General features: G+C 40.3%; 1 protein-coding gene across 3 annotated transcripts in view; it reads right to left on the reverse strand.

Annotated features, from left to right (window-relative positions):
• Positions 1 to 18,046, reverse strand: part of SGCG (sarcoglycan gamma) — a 158,589-nt gene that overhangs the window by 134,107 nt on the left and 6,436 nt on the right. For all 3 annotated transcript variants that reach the window (XM_070407494.1, XM_070407493.1, XM_070407495.1), the window contains exon 2: positions 2,798 to 2,992. In XM_070407494.1, coding sequence (XP_070263595.1) covers positions 2,798 to 2,992 — 195 coding nt within the window. The remainder of the gene's footprint in view (positions 1 to 2,797; positions 2,993 to 18,046) is intronic.

The following is an 18,046-nucleotide window of genomic DNA, read 5'->3' on the forward strand; positions in this document are numbered from 1 at the left end:
AAGATCCTCAAAGGGAAGGTGGGGGGAGGGGGGGAGATAAACCAAAGAACTTATACGCATATATGCACAACCCATGGACACAGACAATAGTGGGGTAAAGGCCTGGGAAGGGCCAGGAGTAGGGAGGAGGGTGATCAATGTGGAAAAAAAGAGGACATCTGTAATACTTTCAAAAATAAAGATAAATTTTTTTAAAAGGAATAATTTACTTTATAATGAAATAACTTCCCAGATAGCAAGTGGTTAAAATATACATTATTAGATTAGGCTAAATTATTTATCTTGTTGCTGATTACTCAGTTATTTAAAAGATATCAATATCCAGCAACATAAAGAAAAAAATTAAATATTTCTTAATAATTAATGACTAAGAATATAGATCATCAGGTAAGTTCATTTAGGTATTTTAGAGTTTTTAATTTTTTTGTTTTGTTTTGTTTTGTTTTGGGGGGGGGTCAATATCCAGTAAAAGAAATGAAACACATTTTTGAATAATGGAGAACACTGTACTAATATTCTATTGCCATGTAACAAATTTTCACAAATGTAGTAGCTTAGTGATACCTATTTCCTATCTCACAGTTTCCATGGGTCAGGAGTTTGGTTAATGCTCTGGGTCTCATACAGCTGATGTATCAGTGAGGATGGGTTCCTTTCTGGAGCTTGGGGTTTTTTTCAAGCTTTCGTGGTGGTTGATAATTCCTTGTGGGAGTAGGAGTGAGGTCTCCATTTTCCTTCTGGCTGTCAGTCAGGGGGCACTCTTGGCTCCTAGGGGCCACCTGCAGTTCCTTGCCAAGTGGCCCCCTCATAGACCCTCATAACATGGCATCTCATGCCTTCAAGGCTAGTGAGAGAATCTCTCATCAAAGGTCGTAAGGTCATTTGCCTAATTAAATCAGGTCCACTCAGGATAATTTCCCTTTGATTAATTAAAAATCAACTGATTTGAAACCTTAATTATATCTGCAAAGTCCCTTCATCTCTGCTATATAATGTAACCCAATCCCATCACTTTTTCCAAATTCTGTTGGGTAGAAGCAAATCACAGGTACTGCCCATACTCAAGGAAAGGGGATTATACAGGACAACACCAGGGATGAAGGTCATGGGAAAAGCCTTCTTAGAATTTTGCCTATCACTGCATAAACCAGGTAGTTTTTTAAAAAGTAAAATTAATGTATTTAATAACACAAAGACATTTTATTAATTGTCATTATTATCATTAAATTTGATTTTGATTTTCATAGCACACTCTAGATTATCATGAAATACCCAAAGCAACAAAATTAAGTTTATAAATCTTAATCCCAAATAAGACATGATGGAGTTCAGTTACTGGTGCAAGAGACTATTAAAATCTGGCTGTCCCCTGCCCATGCAGGGCTATGAGATGGCTTCCTCTTTCTTCCAGGCCCTTCTAAGGGTCTTACTGCCAGTAAATTTTCTCTTAGCTTTATGCTAACTGAGGGACTGACCACAGGTTGATGCAGGGTCCTCTAGTCAGGAGGCTTCCCTGACAGATTCCATAGCTTATAATTTGAGAATTTCAACCTTGATTCAGTCTCCAAAAAAATAAGATATTTTAAATTTAGACATAAAAGGCAGGTGATGTACCAAACATGCATACCATATATTGTGCTGCATTTATAAAGAGAAGCTGTCCTATGGAACTAAACATTATTGTTATACTGTAAAAATATTGTTGCTATAAATTTTAAAGAAGAAATGACAACTTAAAGATATTTATGTGTAATATTTATATAATTTATAATATATTATATACTTATATTAACTATTTTAAATGCATTTATTTAATATATTAACACACATTTCAAGCTATATTTTGATTGGATTAATATTTTACCTATTTGAATGTGTGAAAATATAAATATTTGTTTATTATGCCAACAACAAAAATAATATGTCTACTGCCAATAAAATTATGGTATAATATAAATTATTGCATAGAAAGTGAAGGATACTAATTAATAGAAGGTATTTCAGGCTGAATGCTAAAACTATTGTTCTTGGAAAAAAAACCATACCTATATCACACCTTCAAGATGAATGTGAGAAGCAGATCTACCTACCTATGGTGTCCACTGCAGCATTTTTTTTCTCACTGTAATTATTTTACATTCTACATTATATAACTGTTTTTTTCAAAAAATACACAAAATATTGTCAGAGCATATAAAATTAACTAGCTATCTTAGAAACATGAGGTTGTTTAAGAATATGAATTCCTTAGGACTAGTGATATTTTACTTATTAAATGTTGAAGTGTAGACATGAATTTATTGCATGTCAGCATGTAGCTTTTTAAAAATCAGAAAGTACAATCTGAATGGTAAATATTTATAAATTAATGAGATTAGAAAAATATAACAAAATTTTACCAATTAAAGAATTAAACAATTATTAAGCAATCATGACTCAACCAACCATAAAGTCAAGACCATTACAATTTTCCCCCATGTAAAGATAATTACTAATAAAAAGTATAATAAAACAAACAAAACCCAACAAAGTATATAGTTTACACTGAAATTATTTAAAAGGGTAAAAAGGGAAAGTGTTATATGTATTTTTGCTACTGAAAATTCTGATAACATACAGGAAACAAACATTAATTATATTAAAGAAAGCTTCTACCAATACAATAAGGATGAAGTGATGGTGCAAACATAACCAGAACATGCCTACCAGCAATAATAAATAAATAAATAAATAAATAAATAAATAAATAAATAAATAAACAAACAAACAAACAAACAGATAAAAATAAAATACTTACTGGGGAAAACCACATCACTTTAAGAATCCAAATTGCAAGAGCAAAATTCACAAGAAGGATGATGAGTAAAAGAAGAACAAATAAGTAGAGGCAACGCTTTCTCCAGCCATAAATGCCAATTTTGTAGACATACTGGTTCTCTGGCCGCTCTATGTGGGTGCCTTCTGTGGCTGTATTGTACTGTTCACGTACCATCTGCCATGGGGTGAGATTAGGGTGTAAGAAGGGGGCGGGGGGAGATGGACAAAGGGAGAGAGAAGGGAGGGTAGGAGAGCAGGGTAGAGGAAGTGAGAGGGAAGGAGACAGGGAGAGAAGGAGGGATAGACAGAAAGAAAGAACTTGTTTGTCAATACTGATTTATTATGATTCCAACAAAATATTTTTATCCCAATAATAGATTTCCAAAGTTAATGATTTTTTAAAAAAGAATAAAATATTACTTGGAAATAGGTCACTACATTTCAACCACAGAATGGTATTTAATTTGTCATGCAAAATGTTTTAGATGTGACATACCCATTTCAAGTCCAATGGCCATATTTTCAGATTTCAATCAGTAGGTTCAATATATATACAGCTTTCAAAATTCTGCAGGGTTAAACTTATAATTGAATTATCAACCCAAAATAATTAAATTACCAAGTTCTTCAAAGGTTTGGTGAGAGAAAAATCAAGCTGGCACCTACATGTTTTCTAAAAAATAGAATCCAGCCATGGTTGGTGTGGTTCTGTTGTTAGAGCATCAGCCCATAGACTGAAGCGTCTTGGGATCAATTCCTGGTCAATGGCATGTACCTGGGTTGCAGGTTTGATCCCTGGTCCTGGTAGGAGCACATGCAGAAGACCACCAATTGATGTATCTCTCTCACATCGATGTTAATCTCTCTCCCCTCCCACCATTCCTCCCTTCCATTCACTCTAAAATTCCATGGAAAAACACCCTCGGGTGAGGATTAACAATAAATAAATAAATAAATAAATAAATCCAATTATTCATTTTTTCCCAAATAATTAAAATGACTTTTTTCAGTTACCAAGTTACTCAGAATTAAAAAGGCTCTTTATAAGATACTTACCACACTAACTTTGGTCTATAGTTAAGTTTCCAAGAATTGTCTTAGTTCCAGAAAAATCAAAACATGTATGAGTATAAATGTTTACAAATATTTCTTATTTTAAGTGGGTGTTTTAGTAACAATTTCAACTCTATGAAGAGATTTTTTAAAATTACTCATTTTTTCCCTTTATGCAAAGAAAAAAAGAAAGTGGTTTTAATATATAAAATTAAAACTGGAAATTATTAAGACTTTTCTGCTTGACCAGTGATAGCTATCATATTATACTGAAGTAGGTGTGGGGCATTCCATCCTCACTGGCTGTTGCTTCCTTCACCGCTTGGAAACTCCTCTCTCGAAGGGGTTGCAAAAGGAGATTTGAAGGTCTGCAGGAACCTGACTGTGTGGGGGGAGTCCCGGTCATGGAGGCAGCATCTCAGCCATCTGTGTGGGCCCCACCTCTGGTGGCATACACAGGTTACTGCCCAACATGCATTTCTGCAGCTGTTTCTTAGTTAAAATTTCTGGACTCTGTTATTGAATATCAGTAGAAGCTCCGTTTCATTTGGGGTGTATGTAGGACATAATGATGATGATAATTGTGTGATGTTTAACGGAAAGATGTTAAATTTTGTGATATGGAGCTCTTGTGTAATTTTTTTCTAATATAAAAAAGTGAACATCTAAAAAAAAAAAAAAAAAAAAAAAAAAAAGACTTTTCTGCTTGTAAATGTAGTAAAATGATGAATTAGAATATAAAATATTCTTCTCTGAGGTTTTTGTGTATGTGTGTGAAAAAGTTATGCATGTATTTTTAGGAATGTTTTGGAGGTATCTTTTTTTAAAATAAATCATGGTCTAAAATAATTATTTAAATCTCTTTCCATTTTAGCAATAGGCATTTTCCCAGGTTCTAACTGATTCCATAAAATTGTGCATTCATCACATAGTATTTTTAAATACTTAGGACTGACAATCTATGTTATGCAAAAACTAAATGTTTAAAGATATCATATGGGCACTATTTATTGATTCATCTCTTTGAACTTGTTCTGTCTTCCTTATATGAGAAAGTTCACTATCATCCTCACAGTTACTGCCATCAAAGTCGCAGAAGTCATCCTTGCTTCTCTTTTCTCTTCAAGTTCCGCATAAGCAGTTCTTACCAACTGGTTCTTCAACATATGTCACAAACCTGTCTACTCCTCTCCATTTTCATTGCTATCACACAACTTCAAGCCAGCAGGAACTCTCTTCTGCACTACTGCGAAGCCTTCCCTCGTCTTTTTTCCCTCTAGTAATCATTCTCTACTCAGTAGCAAAGAGTAAAATGTAAGCTCCTGTCACTCAATTGTTTCAAACTTTTCAATAGGTTTTCTCCACACTGAATATCCAAACTCCTCCATCACCTACCAGACCCTACACAAAGGGCCTTTGCTTAAGTCTTCAGCTTCCTTTACTACCATCTGTCTTTTGCTCACAGTTCTCCATCTACTCTTTAATAGATCAGGTTAACTCTCACCTGGACCTTCTCTCCACCTGAAACACTGGACGCTAGAAAATGGAGCTTCCACACCTGAAAATTACCTAACAAACTGCAGCTGAATCAGAGAGACCCAGAACTTCCAAAAGAAGGTCCAAGGCCCCAAAGCAGCTTGCATTGCTTCACAGCTGGGCCTCATCTGGGCACCTCTAAACCCCAAACAAAGAAGAGGAATCTCTCCATAGCTCCTGCTGGGTAGCCTCAGGCAGAGGCTAAATTAGCACCTCCTTAGAGATCCAAGAGCCAGTGTACCCAGTGGTCAGAGTGGGACCATACAGATTACAACTCCTCAGATCCATAAGGGACACACTCAGGGGGCAGACTCAGTGAGCACCAAAGCCCCACTGAAGCAAGTCTTGCCCCAGAAGAGTGTCTCCAGCTCAGAAGTTCTCCCACTGCAGACACTGCTGATTCTCACAGCCAATTGGCCTGGAGGTCAATTCCTCCCAGTGATACCTACAACAATCAAGACTTAACTACAACAAGACTGTGCACAAAGCCCACAAAGGGGTGCACCAAGAGTGTCTACCTCAGGTAATTGGGGAGGCTGAGCCACTGGGCCCTATAGGGACACCGAACACAGAAAGCCACTCTATCAACACAGGGAAGCCGCCAAAATGCAGAGACAAAGAAACAGGTCACAAATGAAAGAAATGGAGGAAAGCAAACTACTGGATATAGAGTTCAAAACCACGGTTATAAGGTTACTCAAGAATCTTCTAGAAACCTCCCAGAAATATAGTGAGACCCTCAAGGATATGAAAAAGGACCAATTAGAAATTAAGCATACACTGACTGAAATAAAGAATAATATACAGAGATCCAACAGCAAACTAGAGGATCCCAAGAATCAAGTCAAAGATTTGGAATACAAAGAAGCAAAAAACACCCAACTGGAAAAGCAAAATGAAAAAAGAATACAAAAATAGGAAGATAGTGCAAGGAGCCTCTGGAAGAGCTTCAAGCATACCAACATCCGAATTATAGGGGTGCCAGAAGAAGAAAGAAAGCAAGATATTGAAACCTATTTGAAGAAATAATGACAGAAAACTTCCCCTACCTGGTGAAAGAAATCGACTTGCAAGTCCAGGAAGTGCAGAGAACCCCAAACAAAAGGAATCCAAAGAGGACCACACCAAGACACATCATAATTAAAATGCCAAGGGGTAAGACAAAGAGAGAATATTAAAAGCAGTAAGAGGAAAAACAGTTTCTGATTTCTCAACAGAAACTATGCAGACCAGAAGGGAATGGCAAGAAATATTCAAAGTGATGAATAGCAAGAACCTACAACCATGATCACTTTACCCAGGAAAGCTATCATTCAGAATTGAAGGTCAGATAAAGAGCTTCACAGATAAGAAAAAGCTAAAGGAGTTCATTACCACCAAACCAGTATTATATGAAATGCTGAAGAGTATTCTTTAAGAAGAGGAAGAAGAAGAAAAAGGTAAAGATAAAAATTATGAACAACAAAGTGACAACAAATACATATCTATCAACAAGTGAATCTAAAAAACCAAGTGAATAAAAATCTGACGAACAGAATAAACTGGTGAATAGAATAGAAGCAGGGGCATAGAAAGGGAGTGGACTGACAATTCTCAGGGGGAAAGGGGTTTGGGGGTGTGGGAAGAGAATGGACAAAAATCATACACCTAGGGAGAGACAAGATGGTGGCGGAATAGGCCGATATGTCCCAAGGCTTCTCCTGGAGAAAATAGAATCAGCAGCTGAAACGAATAACATCCACCCCAAATTGGTGAAGGAGACTCAGCTGGTGAGACAGTTTGCAGTCGGGAAGGGCAGAGTTCCCCTGGAAAGGTAAAAACCAGGGATCTGGGCAGGAAAGTTTGCCAGATCTCTGAGGCCAGAGGGTCAGAGGGAAACAGCGCGGCACCCAGCCGTGTCCCTTGGGACAGGCACAGCCTCTGACTATGGAAAGGAGATTCGCAGGACTGTTGGCGCCGGGGGATTCAAGATCTGGGTTCCATAATCACGCAAGACTGAGCCCAGAGGGGGCAGCCTGAAGGGATGCCCAGATCATGCTGTGCCGGTAAGAGAGGAGCTCATAGAGACTCGGTCTTTCCCATTTCTGTGGCCGGCATTTGTGTTTTTTTTTTTCACTGAACCCTGTTCATAGGACATTTCGGATACAGACACTCACCCATGCTGAGGTGCGGGAGAAGGTGCGGACAAGTGGAGTCTGGGGAGAAGCTGGGGAGGGAAGGGGGTCCAGGGGAGGTGGCAGCAAATTGAGTGCTGAGTCACGCCTGAGCCCAGGACCGGGCACCATTTTCTCCTGAAGATATAGCCCCTCCCTCCAGTTTCCAGGCAACGAATACAGCCACACCCAGATTCCACCCTGAATGGTACAAAGGATTGAAAAAATCTGAATAATCCCTGGGAGTGGACAGGGTCTGGCCTATAGAGAGGCCTTCAGTCCCAGCAACAGGAAAAAAAAAATCGCAGACATTCCAGAAGACTGGAATCCTAAACCAGCCAAAGAAACGACATTTCAATTTTTCATTTTTCATTTTATTTTTATTATTATTTTGTTAGCTCTTTGTTTTGCTTTTTCTTTGTTTTCCTTTTTTTTGTTTGTTGCTTTATTTTCTATTTCTTTTCACATTATTTTTCCATCATTCCATTTTATTTTATTTTTACTTGCTATTTTCTATTTTTATACCATTTTTTAAATCAATTTTTTTGTAAATATATTATTTTGTTCTCCTCTTTCTCTTCTTATCCACTCATTCCTTTTCTACTTCCTCTATACTGAATTGAGGCCCTCCCAATATTTATCCAATTCTTAACCTTATTTTCTGTATATTAGCTCAGCCTCTACAGATTCTGCCCCCACCCTCTTTGCTGGGTGTTTGGTGTTTGTATTTGTTTGGTTTATCTATTGGTTCTGTGGTATTTTCTCCCGAATATACATATATATATATATATATATATATATATATATATATTCTCCCTTTTCTTTTCTCTCTTATCTTTCTTTTTCTCTCTTTGATATCATTTGCACTCTCTTTTCTCTCCCCTAATTCTCTTTTCTCAGGTGGTCACTTATATTGGGGTTATCAGTGTCGTGAGTACATTCATGCTTTGTTTCCTTTGTGTCATGTGTTGTTAAGGTGAATTTTATCCTGTCTGGCTAATGTGCTAGAGAGCAAGCCACATAATCAGTCACGTGGAGAGGAAACTCCATCCACGAACGGGTCAATTACACCCTAGGCCCAGGAACAGAGGCAGGAAGAAGGTGGCAGTGAGGGAGCAAAAGAGGAGTCTGTGGCCATATGGTGTGTGTGTGTGTGTGTGTGTGTGTGGCACAGTTAGACCCTGTAGGACCTTCAGGGGCAGGCTAACTGAGCTAGCCTAACTAGGCAGCCTCTGCTACCATTGCAAACAGGACCAGGAGGCCAGCTCTTCTTCAGAGGCCTCACCTTTTCAAAGGGGAGAGCTGATGTAACTGAGAGCCCAGCCTCAACCCCACCCAGGGTTCCCTCAGGTAACACCTGGGACACTACAGCCACCCCTGCCAGGGACCTGCTACCTCGGCTGGTTACCATGGTCAACGAGTCTCCAGCCACCCCGGGCACAGGCTCCTGTGGGTTCTGAAGCACGCTCCCATCTGACCAGCACAACACTTTAGTCCAGGGCACTACAACCACACGAGCAGCAGACACGTGAGCAGCCTGCTCCTGTCCAAGGAGCATCAGCCCCACGAGCAGCCCGCCCCAGGCCTAAGAGCAGCAGCCTCACGTGGTCTTCCCCTGTCCACGGAGCAGCAGCTGTGAGAGCAGCCTGCTCCCCTGTCCCAGGAGAAGCAACCACGCGACAGCCCGCCCCATTCGAGGAGCAGCAGCTGCACAAGCAGTCTGCCCACGGCTGAGGAGCAGCAGCCCCGTGCAGCCCGCCCCCATCTGAGGAAGAGCAGCTGTGCACAGCCTGCACCCTGCACCAGTCCGAGGAACAGCAGCTGCGCAAGCAACCTGCCCTCGTCCACGCAGCAGCAGCCAAATGAGCAGCCTGCCCCAATCCGAAGAGAAGCAGCTGTGTGAGCAGCTCGCCCCCATCCGAGGAGCAGCAGCTCCACAAGCAGCCCATCCCCATTCGAGGAGCAGCAGCAGCCCACCCCAGTAGGAGGAGCAGCAGCCACATGAGCAGACCACCCACATCCAAGGAGAGGCAGCCCTGCACAGCCTGCACCAGTCCGAGGAGCAGAGCCACACACAGCATGCACCTGTCCAACAAGCAGCAGCCGGGTGAGGGGCCTGGCCCCCTCTGAGGAGGAGCAGCCACTCGTGCAGCTCACTTCTGTCTGAGGAGAAGCAGCCATGCAAGCAGCCCATCTCCCATCCAAAGAGCAGCAGCCGTGCAAGCAGCCTACCCCTGTCCGAGGAGCAGCAGCCCTGCAATCAACTTGCCGCTGTCCAAGGAGCAGTAGCCACACAAGCAGCCTGCCCCAGCAGAGGAACAGCAGCAGCATACAGCCAGCCACGATCCAAGGAACAGCAGCCAAGTGAGCAGTCCGCCCCAGTCCAAGGAGTAGCAGCTGCATGTAGCCCACCCCCATCCAAGGAACAGCAGCCTCATGATCAGCACACCCTCGGTCTGAGGAAAAGCAGCTGTGCGAGAAGCCTCCCCACACCAGACAGAGGAGCCAACACAGCTGCGAACAGCACCCACCAGAGGAGCAGCTGCCAACTGAGGAGCAGCTGCTACTGCAACTGCCCAAGGAGCAACCACAGCCCGAGGTGCCACTGCCACCCAAGAAGCAGCCCCTGAACAACTCAACATCTAGATCTGTCGGTGAGATCAAACATGGGTAGACACAGAAACCCCCAAAGGAAAGAAAAGGGGATATCACCAGGAAAGCAGCTAAGTGAAACAGAGACATGCAATACATCAGAAAAAGAATTCAGAATAAGGGTCCTAGAGTTCATAAACCAGATGAAGGAAAAAATCAACAACTTATGTAAGATACAAGAAGAAATGGATGAAAAAATCAACTTATGTCAGAATCAAGAAAAAATGAAGAGTGATATAGCTGCAATAAAAAACACCAAGGAAAGTTTCAACAGTAGACTAGGGGAAGCGGAAGACCAAATTAGCGAATTAGAAGACAGGGAAGCAAAACACCCCCAAACTGAAATGCAATTGGAGAAAAAAATTAAAATACAGGAGGAGAGCCTAAGGGAGCTTTGGGACAACATGAAACGAAGCAACATACAAATAATAGGGGTGCCAGAACAACAGGAAGAGGAACAAGGCTTAGAAACCTATTTGAAGAAATATTGTCCGAAAACTTCCCTGATGTGGGGAAGAAAAAAGTCACACAAGCACAGAGAGTCCCAAACAAGATGAACCCGAAAAGACCCACACCAAGACACATCATAATTACGATGGAAAATGTTCAGGACAAAGAGAGAATCTTAAAGGCTGCAAGAGAGAGGCAGAAAGTTACATACAAGGGATCTCCCATTATGTTATCAAATGATTTCTCAACAGAAACACAACAGGCCAGAAAAGAATGGAAGTAAATTTACAAAGTGATGCAAAGGAAGGGACTGAATCCAAGAATACTCTATCCAGCAAGGCTATCATTCAAAATTGAAGGGGAAATAAGGAGCTTCACAGACAAAAAAAGGCTAAGGGAGTTTATCACCAGTAAGCCAGCCATGCAAGAAATGCTAAAGGGACTGGTGTAAAATGAAGAAATAAAAAGGTAAGAAAGAGCACAGGCACAAGAAATAAGAATGGCTACAAACAAGTACCTTTCAATAATAGCTTTAAACGTAAACGGACTAAATGCTCCAATCAAAAGACATCGAGTGGCTGAATGGATAAAAAAACATGACCCAAATATATGATGTCTACAAGAAACACACCTCAGAACAAGGGACTCACACAGACTGAAAGTGAAGGGATGGAAAAATATCTTTCAGGGAAATGGAAATGAAAAAAAAGCAGGGGTAGCAATACTTATATCTGACAAAATAGACCTCAAAGTGAAGGCCATAACAAGAGATAAGGAAGGCCACTTCATAATACTAAAGGGATCAATACAACAAGAGGATATAACCCTGATAAACGTATATGCACCCAATGCAGGAGCACCCAAATACATAAAAAAAAACTCCTGGAAGACATCAAGGGAGAGATTGAAAACAATAAAATCACAGTAGGGGACTTTAATACACCACTGACATCACTGGATAAATCCTCTAGACAAAAAATAAGCAAAGAAACAGCAATCCTAAATGACTCACTAGATCAAATGGACTTAATTGACATCTTTAGAACATTTCACCCCAAAGCCACGGAATATATGTTCTTCTCAAGTGCACATGGGACATTTTCAAAAATAGACCACATACTAGGTCACAAGCAAAGTCTCCACAAATTCAAGAAGATTGAAATCATATCAAGCATCTTCTCAGACCACAATGGCATAATATTAGAAATAAACTACAATGAAAACAATCCAAAAAATTCAAACACCTGGAAGCTAAATAGCATGCTATTAAACAATGATTGGGTCACCAAAGAGATCAAAGAAGAAATAAAAACATCCAAGAAACTAATGACAATAAAAACACAACAATCCAAAATCTATGGGACACAATGAAAGCAGTCCTGAGTGGGAAGTTTATAGCTCTACAGGCCTACCTCAAAAAAACAAGAAAAAATGGTAGTAAACTCTACAACTTAAAGAATTAGAAAGAGAGCAACAAGAAAACCCCAGAGTGAGCAGAAGAAAGGAAATAATAAAGATTCGAGCAGAAATAAATGACATAGAGACCAAAAAAACAATACAAAAATCAATGAAACCAAGAGGTGGTTCTTTGAAAGGATAAACAAGATTGATGAACCTCTAGCCAGGCTCACCAAGAAACAAAGAGAAAGGACCCAAATAAGCAAAATCAGAAATGAAAGAGGTGAAGTAACAACAGACCCGACTGATATACAAAGGATTGTCAAAAAATACTACAAACAACTCTACTCCAACAAAAGGGACAACCTCGATAAAATGGAAACATTCCTAGAAAAATACAACCTTCCAAAACTCAATCAGGAAGAATCTAAAAATCTTAATAAGTCAATAACTGTGGAAGAAATTGAAGCAGTCATCAAAAAGCTTCCAGCAAACAAAAGCCCAGGGCCAGACGGTTTCACAGGGGAGTTTTACCAATCATTCAAGGAAGAACTAAAATCTATCCTCTTCAGACTATTCCATAAGTTTCAGGAGGAAGGAACACTTCCAAGCTCATTCTATGAAGCCAGCATCACCCTAATACCAAAACCAGATAAATACAACACAATGAAAGAGAATTATAGGCCAATATCCCTCATGAACATAGATGTCAAAATCCTCAACAAAATACTAGCAAATCAGATCCAGCAGTACATCAGAAATATCATACACCATGACCAAGTAGGATTTATCCCAGGGATACAAGGATGGTACAATATTCGCAAATCAATAAATGTGATATATCACATAAACAAATTGAAAGACAAAAATCACATAGTCATATCAATTGATGCAGAAAAAGCATATGACAAAATCCAACACCCTTTCTTGATAAAAACTCTCAGCAAGGTGGGAATAGAAGGATCATTCCTCAACATAATAAAATCCATATATGACAAACCCACAGCCAACATCATACTCAATGGGCAAAACCTAAAACCATTTCCCCTAAGAACAGAAACAAGAAAGGGATGCCAACTCTCACCACTCTTGTTTGGCATAGTACTGGAAGTACTAGCCATTGCAATCAGACAAGAAGAAGAAATAAAAGGAATCCAAATTGGAAAAAAAGAAGTAAAATGTCCTTATTCGCAGATGAAATGATACTGTACATAGAAAACCCTAAAGATTCCATCAAAAAATTATTAGACTTAATAAATAAATTCGGCAATGTAGCAGGTACAAAATTAATGCCAAGAAATCTATGGCATTTCTATACACCAATAATGAACTTACAGAAAGAGAGACTAAAGAAGCAATCTCATTTACCATAGCACCAAAAAAAATTAAGATACCTAGGAATAAACCTAACTAAGGAGGTAAAAGACCTATATGTGGAAAACTACAGGACACTGAAAAAATAGATAGAGGAAGACATAAACAGGTGGAAGAACACACCATGTTCATGGATTGGTAGAAACAACATCATCAAAATGTCCATACTACCCAAAGCAATCTATAGATTCAATGCACTCCCCATTAAAATACCAACAGCGAGGAGAAACCAAGATGGCGGCAGAGGTAAACACCAGAGATTGCTGCCTCGCACAACCACTTCAAAAATACAACTAAAAGACATAACGGACATCATCCAGAACCACAGGAATGCTGGCTGAGTGGAATTTCTACAACTAGAAGGAAAGAGAAAAGCATACTGAGACTCAGAGGAGGTGCGGTGTGGAAGGAAAATACAAAGGTGTGGAGGTGCATGCGGAGAGGACAGGCAGCTGAGGACACGACTGTCTTTTTCAATCATGAGGGAGTCTCAGGCTCTGAGCTCCAGTTCCGGGCGAGTCTCTGGGGACCCAGACTCATACGGGGAGAAACAGGACTGTCTGGCATCGATCGGAACTCAAGGGCAGCTTTCTCTCAGAGGCACTCTCAGCGATTGCCAGGACCACTGAAGGCAGGACTGAGAGCAGCCATACTGCTCGCTCCGCCCGCCTGCCCTGTTGATCCCCTGGGACCCGCCCGCCCAAGCTGTGCACTGTGGCTTTTGCATATAAAAGGCCCGGCCCTTTGTAATCTGAAAATAACTTAACAAACTGCAGCTGGCCCAAGGCCCCAGGTCAACTTGCATTGCTTTACAGCTGGCTTCTGCTGGGTAGCCACAGGCAGAGGCTAGATTAGCACCTCCTTAGATCCAAGAGCCAGTGTACCCAGTGGTCAGAGTGGGACCATACAGATTACAACTCCTCAGATCCATAAGGGACACACTCAGGGGGCAGACTCAGTGAGCACCAAAGCCCCACTGAAGCAAGTCTTGCCCCATAAGGGTGTCTTCAGCACAGAAGTTCTCCCACCGTAGACAGCTGATTCTCACAGCCAATAGGCCTGGAGGTCAAATCCTCCCAGTGTTAACTACAACAATCAAGGCTTAACTACAATAAGACTGTGCACAAAGCCCACAAGGGGGTGCACTGAGAGTGTCTACCTCAGGTAATTGGGACACTTAGCACAGAAAGCCACTCTATCGACACAGCGAAGCATAAAAAAATGCCGAGACAAAGAAATAGGACACAAATGACAGAAATGGAGGAAAACAAACTACTGGATATAGAGTTCAAAACCACACTTTTTAGGTTTTTCGAGAATTTTCTAGAAACCGCCGATAAATGTAGTGAGGTCCTCAAGAAATCTAGTGAGACCCTTGATGTTGTGATAAAGGACCAACTAGAAATTAAGCATACACTGACTGAAATAAAGAATATTATACAGACTCCCAACAGCAGACCAGAAGATTGCAAGAATCAAGTCAAAGATTTGAAATATGAAGAAGCAAAAAACACCCAACCGGAAAAGCAAAACGAAAAAAGAATCCAAAAATACGAAGATAGTGTAAGGAGCCTCTGGGAAAGCTTCAAGCGTACCAACATCCGAATTATAGGGGTGCCAGAAGAAGCGAGAGAGCAAGATATTGAAAACCTACTTGAAGAAATAATGACAGAAAACTTCCCCTACCTGGTGAAAGAAATAGACTTACAAGTCCAGGAAGTGCAGAGAACCCCAAACAAAAGGAATCCAAAGAGGACCACACCAAGACACATAGAGAGAATTCTAAAAGCAGCAAGAGAAAGAAAGTCAGTTACCTACAAGGGAGTACCCATACGACTGTCAGCTGATTTCTCAACAGAAACTTTGCAGGCCAGAAGGGAGTGGCAAGAAATATTCAAAGTGATGAATACCAAGAACCTACAACCAAGATTACTTTATCCAGCAAAGCTGTCATTCAGAAGTAAAGGTCAGATAAAGAGCTTCACAGATAAGGAAAAGCTAAAGTAAAGGAGTTCATCACCACCAAACCAGTATTATATGAAATGCTGAAAGGTATCCTTTAAGAAGAGGAAGAAGAAGAAAAAGGTAAAGATACAAATTATGAACAACAAATACACATCTATCAACAAGTGAATCTAAAAATCAAGTGAATAAATAATCTGATGAACAGTATGAACTGATGATTATAATAGAATCAGGCACATAGCAAGGGAATGGACTGACTATTCTTGGAGGGGAAAGGGGTGTGGGGGTTGCGGGAAGAGATTGGACAATAATGGTGCACCTATGGATGAGGACAGTGGGTGGGGAGTGAGGGCGGAGGGTGGGGTGGGAACTAGGTGGATGGGATTATGTGGGGAAAAAAGAGGAACCAATGTAATAATCTGAACAATAAAGATTTAATTTTTTTTAAAAAAGAGTAAAATACCAACAGCATATTTCACAGACCTAGAACAAACTTTCCAAATATTCATCTGGAATAAAAAAAAGGCCCCGAATAGCTGTAGCAATCCTGAGAAAGAAGAACAAAGTAGGTGGGATCTCAATACCAGATATGAAGCTGTATTACAAAGCCACTGTTCTCAAAACAGCCTGGTACTGGCACAAGAACAGACATATAGATCAATGGAATAGAATAGAGAACCCAGAAATTGGCCCAAACCACTATGCTCAATTAATATTTGACAAAGGAGGCATAAACATACAATCGAGTCAAGACAGTCTCTTCAATAAATGGTGTTGGGAAAATTGGACAGATACATGCAAAAAAATGAAACTAGACCACCAACTTACACCATTCACAAAAATAAACTCAAAATGGATAAAGGACTTAAACATAAGACAGGAAACCACAAAAATACTAGAGGAATCCACAGGCATCAAAATAGCAGACATATGCTGAAGCAATTTCTTCACGGATACTGCTCCTAGGTCAATGGAAACTAAAGAGAAAATAAACAAATGAAACTACATCAAAATGAAAATCTTTTGCACAGCAAAAGAATCCATCAACAAAACAACAAGAAACTTCACTGCATGGGAGAACATATTTGCCAATGTTATCACCGATAAGGGTTCAATCTCCAACATTTACCGGGAACTCATACAACTAAACAAAAGGAAGTTAAACAACCCAATCAAAAAATGGGCAATGGACCTAAATAGAAGCTTTTCAAAAGAAGACAGAAGGAAGGCCAAGAGACATATAAAAACATGCTCAAAGTCACTTATCATCTGAGAGATGAACAGCGGAACAATCAGTCACTGTGATGCATACTGACCACCAGGGGGGCAGACACTCAATGCAGGAGCTGCCCCCAGCCTGCAGGGGCCTTGCAGCCAACCTCATCACCCAATGGCAAATGGGGAACCGGGGATGGGTGGTGGCGGGTGGCGGGGCCAGGTGCCAGCAGCCAGGGAAGATGGCCCTGATCTCAGACCAGGCCTAGGGACTGAACCTGCACCAGGCCTCTAGTTGTAAATAATACTGCAGTGAGCATAAGAGTGCATGGGACAGGTACAAGTGAGGAAAAAAATGAAACTAGACCACCATCTTACACCATACACAAGAATGGACTCAAAAGAGATAAAAGACTTAAATGTAAACCATGAAACCATAAATATCCTACAAGAAATTATAGGCAGCAAAAGCTCAGACATCTCTTGTAGTAATATGTTTGCTAATATGTCTCCTAGGGCAAGGGAAACAAATGAGAAAATAAACAAATGGGACTACATAAAAATAAAAAGCTTCTGCACAGCAAAAGAAACCATCAATAAAATGAAAATGCAGCCCACTGTACGGGAGAACGTATTTGCCAATTATATATCTAATAAGGGGTTCATTTCTAAAACATATAAAGAATTCATACAACTCAACACAAGGAAGACAAACAATCCAATTAAAAATGGGCAAAGACTTGAACAGATACTTCTTTAAAGAGGATATACAGATGGCCTAGAGACATATGAAAAAAAAAATGGTCAACATCACTCATCATCAGAGAGGTACAAATCAAAACTACAATGAGGTATCACCTCAGCCTTGTCAGAATGGCTACCATCAATAAATCAACAAATAACAAGTGCTAGCAAGGATGTAGAGAAAAGGAAACCCTAATACATTGCTGGTGGGAATGCGGAGTAGTGCAGTTAATGTGGAAAATAGTATGGAGTTTCCTCAAAAAATTAAAAATGGAACTTTTGTTTGACTCAGGGATTCCACTTCTGGAAATATATGCTAAGAATCCTGAAACACCAATCAGAAAGAATATATGCACCCCTATGTTCATAGCAGTGTTATTTACAATAGCTAAGATCTAGAAACATCCCAAGTGCCTATCATTAGAGGAGTAGATAAAAATCTTTGATTGACCTCCTGTCAAGATTGTGTCCTAGGTAAACTTGGCACTTGCATTCTCCCACAACCACATCAAAATTACAATTAAATCACAGAACAACCAACATTCAGAACTGCCTGAAATCTGGCTGCATGGAATTTCTACAACTAGAGAATTAAAGAAGAAGCCACTTTGAGACTAGAAGGAGTTGAGGTAATGCAGAACAGGCTAGCCCTGACACCCACATGTGGCATTTTTTTTTCAATTAGGAGG

Source organism: Myotis yumanensis, unplaced genomic scaffold (genome assembly GCF_028538775.1).
Source record: "Myotis yumanensis isolate MYYU_CA2020_CCGP unplaced genomic scaffold, mMyoYum1.0.hap1 SCAF_3, whole genome shotgun sequence".
Lineage (NCBI taxonomy): Eukaryota > Metazoa > Chordata > Mammalia > Chiroptera > Vespertilionidae > Myotis > Myotis yumanensis.